Genomic DNA, 7,854 nt, shown 5'->3' on the forward strand with positions numbered 1-7,854 from the left:
CCCAGTCCACCCCCCAGGTGACAGGCCGAGCCGGCCTCCTCTGGGTCTCTAGTAGTTTCCGTGCCGCTGACGCACGCTTGCGCGCACAGCTGGGCCGGGCGCGTCCTACGCAGCAGCCGCGAGCCGGGCAGCCGGTGCCAGACGGTTCCCGGAGGGGGGCAGGGGCGGGGCGCTGCAGGAGGCCAGGAACTCCTGGCGGAGGAGGTGCGGGCGGGAGGCCCCGGTTAGGCTGGGGGGCCCTTGGCGTTTGCGGGCTGCGATAGGGCGCCCCGGCTCTGAGTCCCGAGATAGCCGGTGGCACCCGCCTGCCAGGGCCGATAAGGCTGCCGGAGGGAGTCTAGTCACCGGCCGCGAGGAGAGCCAGCGGGCTCTGCAGCCCCCTGAGGGGGTCTTCAGCCCCAGGGAGGGGCTCTCGGTTCTTTCGGGTCTGACTCTACCTTCTCTACCCCGCAGCCCTCAAGGAGACCCGCCTGACGACTAACGAGTTGCCATGGCATCCTACTACGAGATCCTAGACGTACCGCGAAGTGCGTCCGCTGATGACATCAAAAAGGCGTAAGTGCCTCCGCCGTGCATCAGAAAGCCACTCACCCCACCCCACCCCCCCAGCCACCACCCCCGGGCCCTTCAGAGGCAGTGCGGAGAGAGCCAGGTCCTTAGAAAGGACTGGGGTGGGGTTGGAGGCTTCCTCAGAGAGTGACCCCCTGTAGGGAGGAAGGAAACCCCTGGATGAATAGGGGAAAATGTGTAGGCAGAAGTTCTGTTTAGGAGCTGCAGTGTGGGCTTTTTTTCCAGTGCACCCTCCCGTCCTTTCCCTCAGTCTTCACTCCTACCCCATCCCCCAGCGTCTTAAGTGTGGGCTTTCTGAGCATGCAGTGCAGACATGCTCAAGCACTGAGACCAGGAGGGACCAGCGGCCTCTGTACCCTCCATGGACACGTGTAGCAACCCCAGACCCAAGCTAGCCCCAGGGAAGGGTTAGGGCTGGGACTTTCTCCCTCTCAGGTTATCATCTGCTGATGCAAGTATGTAGTCCTAGCACTGGCTGCAGAGGGGAGAGAGAGGGACTCCATTAAAACACTGCTGCAGAGGCAGCCCTAGCAGCTGGGACTGACCTGGATCTGAGTGGTGGAAGGGCCATGGTGCGCTAACAGGAAATGGGTCATTGTGTTTCCGTGTGGGAAGTGCCTGCCTTTGTCCCCTGACCCTCCCCTCTGAACCCACTTCCTGCAGGTATAGGAAGAAGGCATTACAGTGGCACCCAGACAAGAACCCAGATAATAAAGAGTTTGCTGAGAAGAAGTTCAAGGAGGTGGCCGAGGCGTATGAAGTGCTGTCCGACAGTAAGGGCCAGGGTCAGGGGTCAGGGCAGGCCAGCACCTGTCACTCCCACTTCATGCCCATCACATTGCTTCCCAAAGCCATGCTGCCACCACCCTCGTCACCTCCATGCCTCTTTCAACCTGGCAATTAAGTGCTCCTCTATCACAGGGACTCTGGAATTCTTTGTTTCAATTGAGAGGAGCACCTACTCTGTGCCAAGCACCCTTTTATTTTTCCCCTGATCCCCTGTCTCAGTGTCTGTTCCCCAGGGTCTGATAGTTGCGGCATACGTCCTGATAAGGGGAAGGAAGCAAGGCAGGGAACCAAGGTATGCTGAGCCTTCTCTGAGCCAGGCCTTAGGGGGTGTAATCTCCATGAGTCTTCATAGCCATTCTTCAAGACAGGATTTATCATCCCATTTGGCAGGCAAGAAAACTGAGGCTGAGAGAAATGGGGTAACTTGCTCAAGGAATATGACTCCAGGTCTTTCATTCATTAATTCAAAAAATATTCACTGAGTGCTCAAGGTACCAGGCTCTTGTTGGGCAGAGGAACAATGAAGGACAAATAGGCTATGTCCTTGCCCTGATGGGTTTATCACAGTCTGGTCAGGAAAGATGGACATTAACCAAGTAAATGCAGAGACAAGGTTATTCTAAAGGAATAATAGGGTAATGTGATAGGGAATAGGGAATCACAGGCACCAACTTTTGTTAGGTAGTCACGGAAGGTCTCTTTGACATTTAGGTTAAAGCCCTGATTAATGATAACACAGTGATCATTAGTTAACATTTATGAAGCACTGAGTGTCAGGGACTGTGCTAGGCAGTTTAGGTGGATTATCTCATTTAATCCTTGCAGCTATGAGGTCGGTGCTGTTATTGTGTCCATTTTACAGATGGGAAGGATCCCTTGTGTGAAGGGCTGAGCTGCTGCTAAAACCATGGCCATGTTCATGTCCCCTGTTCACCCTCCTGCCCCCCAAGTGTCAGTCTCTGGACAGTCTTCAGACGGGCCTAGCCTGGAATTTGGGGGTGGGGGGAGGTGGCCGTCATCCTAGAGGAAGGGAGAAATGATCCAGTCTCTCTTTTCAGAGCATAAGCGTGAGATCTACGACCTCTATGGCCGGGAAGGGCTGACTGGGGCAGGTAGGTGGAGCGGGGACACCCCGGGACAGAAGTGGGTCAGGGAGAAATAGGGAGGCCAGTCTTCTGCAGTGGATTCTTGCTCTCACTCCAGGCTCCTGGAGTCTCCGAGCCTCGGGTGGGGTCCCCTCACTCAGGGCAGGGTGCCTGCCCTGAGCCCTCTCCCCATGCTGCCTTTCCTCCAGGAACCGGCCCGTCTCGCGCGGAAGCTGGTAGTGGCGGACCTGGCTTCACCTTCACCTTCCGCAGCCCAGAGGAGGTCTTCCGGGAATTCTTCGGGAGTGGAGACCCTTTTGCAGAGCTCTTTGGTGAGTGGACTTGGTGGGCGTCTGACGAGCTGGACGTCTCCCTCCAGGCCCGCCCTCCATCAGCCGGGAGGCCTTAGGCAGGAGCTGAGAGGGAAACAGAATTCCACAGACAGAAGACTTTGTGGGGGTGGATCCAAGTGAGCGCTGGGACAGAATCTCACACATGCCAGAACCCTCGTGACCTTATAGTGACACTTCAGAGACTCGCCTTACGTAAATGATAACAACAGTAATTCATTGTTAAACCTCCACAGTGACAGCCATGCAAGCAAGACTCAGAACATCATGGGACAGTGATAATGCCATTACAAACAACAATAGACGCTACCTATTTGAATGGTTAAATGAACCCTGGGAGATAGATAACTTTATCCCCACTTAGAGATGAGAGAACTGAGGCACATTCAGATAACTTGCTTAGAGTCCCACAGCAGATGGCAGAGCATCTGCCTGACATCACACCAGGCTTATGCCTAAAACTGAAGGAGATGTTCCTTCTGCCCGCCTTCCTGTATTAACGGTGGCCGCAATTGACCAGGGAACTTTTTCATATATAACACTAAAAATGAATTTGATTTATAAATCAGTCCAAGCTGAAATGTACCCAGTTGCTTAGCAGCTTCTATTTCAAGACTAAGACTAAGCAGGGTTCAGGGTCTTCTTTGGTGGTCCAGTGACTTAAGACTCTGTGCTCCCAATGCAGGGGACTGGGGTTCAGTCCCTGGTCAGGGAACTAGATCCCACATGCCATAACTTACACCCAGTGCAGACAAATAAATGTTTAAAAAAAAAAGAAGGGTTCACACAGTGGGGGGCGGGGGAGGATCTTTTCACCAGATGATGGTTCATCTGCTTACTCATTGCAGATGACCTGGGCCCCTTCTCAGAGCTTCAGAACCGGGGTTCCCGACACTCGGGCCCTTTCTTCACCTTCTCTTCCTCCTTTCCTGGGCACTCTGGTAAGTGCCATTCTTTCCCATGCATGCAAGCGTTTGGAGTCCTGGAGCCCCTCACCTCAGCTTGTTGTTCTCCCACGCCTTCTCTCTCATGTCTCCAGAGCCCTGCCTCACAGAGGTTCTCGGCCCTTTGTGAGCACAGCCTGCCTGCCGAGTGCAGCCTCTGTCTAATGCCCCCTCCTCCCCCACCCCCCTTGTCCCGATGCCAGATTTCTCCTCCTCGTCTTTCTCCTTCAGTCCTGGGGCTGGTGCTTTTCGCTCCGTCTCTACGTCCACCACCTTTGTCCAAGGACGCCGCATCACCACACGCAGGTGAGGGCTGCTTCTGGGACCATGCCAGGGCTGGAGGGTGAAGTGGCAGTGGAGGGGCTGCAGACGACTCGAGAGGCAGCTCCCTGAGGGCAGAGCCCAGTACGTCTTGTCCAGTGCAGTGCAGAGCCCGGACAGACTCCCGCAGGATTCAGGCCCGCCTGCCCAGTGAACCGTGCTGTCTCCCACAGGATCATGGAGAACGGGCAGGAGCGGGTAGAAGTGGAGGAGGATGGGCAGCTGAAGTCTGTCACAATCAATGGTGAGGAAGGGCCCAGCCACTGATCCCTGGCAGGAAGCCCGAGGCCCCAGAGCCCCCTCCCCAACCTACTCCTCTCTGTACTCCCCTAGGCCAGGGAGGCCAGACTGGCAGGATCGGAGATGGTGATCCAGGGAAGGGGTAGGGGGGCCGGGACACAGAATCGTGGGCTCTCAGAGTGCCCGCTAGTCACCATTGTCATGAGTTGGGATGTCTGGAGTTTGCAGAGCACATGACTAGTTTCAAAGCCCTTGCACACACACCACCATATCCCCAATATTCTTACAGGAACCAGGGGAAAGCAGGGCAGTTTGCACTCGCCCTACTTTTCATTTGCAGAGATGGAGCCTGAGCATAGCTAAACGGTCCTAACTCCTGGGCAGCCCCATGCCCGAGGCTTTGACCTACTTAGTGAAGGGTGAAGCCAGGAATGAAACTACAGGATGCAGGGTTCCTGGGGCTGACCTCTTCTTCCCACAATGCCATGCGGTACAGGATGGTCACCTTTTGGTGCCCGCTGACTCTGGGAGCTCTGTGTGCTAATAAGGGCACTTCACAAGCTGTCTTATTTAATCACTGGAACCATTTGACAGTGTAGGCACTCTTGTCATTCCCATTTTATGGATGAGGAAACGGAGGCTTAGTGAGATTGAATAATTTGCCCAAAGAGACAGCTTGTACCTGCTGAAGCTGAATAACTGGCCATGCTCATAACCATGCTAGGTTTCAAAATGCATGCACCCCCACTTCCAGAGGAGGGGCTGAGAGTGGCCAGAGTGCATGAGGCCACCTGGCAGGCTTCCCGCGGCCTGGATCAAAGGGCCTCATGGTGGCTGTGACTCCTGCAGGTATCCCAGACGACCTGGCCCTGGGCTTGGAGCTGAGCCGTCGTGAGCAGCAGCAGTCTGTCACCTCCAGGTCAGGGGCCACGCAGGTCCGGCAGACCCCTGTGTCACGACCCCTTGACGGCAGCCTCTCTGAAGAGGATGAGGACCTGCAGCTTGCCATGGCCTACAGCCTGTCAGAGATGGAGGCAGCTGGGAAGAAACCAGCAGGTGGGCGGGGGGCACAGCGGCGACGGCAGGGGCAGCCCAAGGCCCAGAACCACGATCCAGGCGTGCGGGAGCCCCATGAGGGTGCAAGGGGTGACACAGCCAAGCCCAGCCCCTCTCCGGAGGAGAAGGCCACACGCTGCCTCATCCTCTGATCACCAGGCCCAGCCCACCCAATTCAGGGGCACTGGGAGTCCTGGTCAGAGAAGGGCATGGCCTGAGTTGCAGGAGACCCTCTCCACCTCGGTGCCCCCTCCCAGGTCCACCCCTCCCTCCAGCGTGGATTTGCTGTGCTCAGCCCACGGCTGAAAGGTCCCTGGTGAAGTCCAGGGTGGGGGGACCTCAGGGCAGCGGGAGGGCCTGAGGAGCCAGGATGAACTTAATTCTTATTAGACGGGGAGTTTCTAAGGGGCATTAGTGGCTTGGGTCCGGCCTTCATGCCCAGGCCTTCTGCCACCTGTGTTGCTGAATGATGTCAAGGAAGGAGGACTTGGCCTGAGGTTCTCTGAGCCAGAGTGGGCAGCCACAGCTCTCCTGGTCTGCTGCAGACACCCCTACCCCGGTTTCCACGCGCAGTGTTGAGCTCTGACGTCTCTGTTGCTTCCCTCCTGGTGCTGCTTCTCCTCCCTTGCACTCTTCTCTCTGCAATTCCCCGCGAGCTACATCGCTTGCTTTCACTGCCTCCTGCCTGGCTGGGACTCCCTTCTTCCTTTTCCCCAGAAGGCCTCTTTGTGGCGAGGAAGATGCTGTGGCCCGTAGGGCCATAAGGTCTTCCGGGGAGGCTAGCTGGGTGGGGCGGGAGCCTCTCGGCCCGTCCAGATTCAGAACCGGAGCCTACTCCTCCTCCCTTCCTCTTGCTGCCTCAGCCTGCCCCCAGCCTCCGGACTAGCCAGAGGTGAGGCCGGCTAACCCTGGAGAGGGGGGATAGGGCCAGGGTGCCCCAGGAGGGAGGTCTAGGAGGGACCACACCCCATCCTCCCGCACCATGCATCAGGGCTCAGGGAGAGGCCACAGGGCTAGCCCAGGGCTGCATGCTTAGCTCTGCCCTCCACGGCTTGCGGCTGATCCTCTCTCCTGTCACCCCACCCCTGCTCTCTCCCCAGATGTGTTCTGAGCTGGATGTCCGGGACCCAGAGTTGCTGCACAGTTCCAACAGGACAGCGCCCAACCCTGTGCACTGGGAGGGGACCCTCCATCCCTCTCCCTCACCCGTGCTGAGCATAGAGCCGGGCCTGGGCGGTGGGCGGGGGCCGGGTGGGAGGTAGGCTTAGCCTGTAAACGCTTCCCAGGGTGTTTGGTGCTGTTTCCTAGGGACTACAAGTCCCAGAATGCAATGCACCTCGCCTCCTTTCTGTTAGATCATGCTTGGGGGAAGTGGTGTGCAGTTAACTGAGCTGTGCATCTTGGGATATGTAGTTCCAGCTCTGGTCGGCCTGTTAACTCATTGTGAGATGGGGACATCTTGTCATTTGATTTGTCCCTGGCAGGGGTGGCAAGAATGTGGATGAAGGGGGAATGGTCTGAGCTTCGTTTCCCCTGATATCTCTTGCTAGCGCTGGGGTTAGAGTGTACAAATCAAAGCCCTGAGGCATCTGGGAGAGGTTATTTTCCTGTGGGCAGTCCTGGGGTCTGAGAATGAGCCAGGGCGGATTGGCTGAGCAGGGCATGGTCTCAAGAGGGCTGATGGGCATGGGCTGGTGAGAGCTTGGAAGGTGGAAGGCCACCCTAGCGCTCTGGGGTGTGTGTGTGTGTGTGGGTGTGTGTGTGTGTGGCTGGAATCAGCATGTGATGGGTGCTCCGGGCATGCTGCTGCTTGTATGGCTCCTTTGGCCTCTGACCCTGCTGCCCATTCTTTCTCTCCAACACCACAGAAGCTGCCTCTCCTCCTCCCTCCCTGGGGAGCCCAGTGGCCGGGGAGGGAAGTGGTGGAGCCGGGGTGTTGCCAGCCCCTGTGCCGTTGAGTCTCAGTGACCTATCAAAGCCAGCTGGGCTGAGCTCAGACCAAGAGGGAAACACTGGAAGTCAATAAAGCTGAGTTTCGAGAGCTTGGTGGTGTGCTGTGTCCTGTGTGCTTCCTTCCCACCGGCCAACCCTGTGGGGCCAGCGGGTGACACACCTCCCTTTATTTCTCAGGCATCCAGAGGTCGCAAGCCTTCCCGGCTGACAGCAGAAGTCCCCTCTTTGACTAGGCGGCCCTCCCCTAATATGGTGTGGAATCCCAGGCCGTGCTCACATGCCTCACCTCTGGGGGCCCCACAGCGGGCTTTCACAGGCAGCTGTTGTTCTCCGAATGCAGGACCCCACCACCCAACTACTGCAGGGTCTGCAAGCACAGCTAGGACCAGATCTGACTGGACTGAAAGCTGAGGCCAACAGAAAGCCAGAGACATGTGGTGAAACACCTCTCCAAACCTCCTCCCGAGGCCCAGAGACTGAGCACCCCCTCCACAGGTCCTCTTAGCTTATGGCTAGCATCCCGTGTCAGAAGCCTGCCTCTCTTGC

At 57.2% G+C, this 7,854-nt stretch overlaps 1 protein-coding gene across 10 annotated transcripts; it reads left to right on the forward strand.

Moving 5' to 3' along the window:
• Window positions 1–7,396, forward strand: DNAJB2 (DnaJ heat shock protein family (Hsp40) member B2). Of its 10 annotated transcripts, none has more exons than XR_002182599.2 (10): window positions 63–204; window positions 454–555; window positions 1,234–1,343; window positions 2,418–2,471; window positions 2,654–2,776; window positions 3,643–3,735; window positions 3,942–4,044; window positions 4,233–4,303; window positions 5,149–6,247; window positions 6,456–7,396. XR_002182599.2 is itself a non-coding variant. In XM_019977306.2 (10 exons), the coding sequence occupies exons 2-10, from the start codon at window positions 491–493 to the stop codon at window positions 6,464–6,466; spliced, it is 837 nt and encodes a 278-aa protein (XP_019832865.1). In that variant the 5' UTR covers window positions 68–204; window positions 454–490; the 3' UTR covers window positions 6,467–7,396. The 10 variants fall into 10 exon arrangements, 9 of the variants coding, with proteins under 9 accessions (XP_070628858.1, XP_070628831.1, XP_070628853.1 ...); XM_019977306.2 differs by having other exon boundaries at window positions 68–204; window positions 5,149–5,355; XM_070772730.1 differs by having other exon boundaries at window positions 19–134; window positions 5,149–7,396.
• Window positions 7,397–7,854: the final 458 nt, after the last annotated feature.

The sequence above is a fragment of the Bos indicus genome, chromosome 2 (genome assembly GCF_029378745.1).
Source record: "Bos indicus isolate NIAB-ARS_2022 breed Sahiwal x Tharparkar chromosome 2, NIAB-ARS_B.indTharparkar_mat_pri_1.0, whole genome shotgun sequence".
NCBI lineage: Eukaryota > Metazoa > Chordata > Mammalia > Artiodactyla > Bovidae > Bos > Bos indicus.

Coding starts and splice junctions, on each gene's coding strand:
- DNAJB2 (XM_070772730.1), top strand. CDS start 491: ATGGCATCCTACTACGAGATCCTAGACGTACCGCGAAGTGCGTCCGCT. Junction 2,472..2,653: donor GGAAGGGCTGACTGGGGCAG/GTAGGTGGAGCG, acceptor CCTTTCCTCCAG/GAACCGGCCCGTCTCGCGCG. Junction 2,777..3,642: donor CCCTTTTGCAGAGCTCTTTG/GTGAGTGGACTT, acceptor TACTCATTGCAG/ATGACCTGGGCCCCTTCTCA.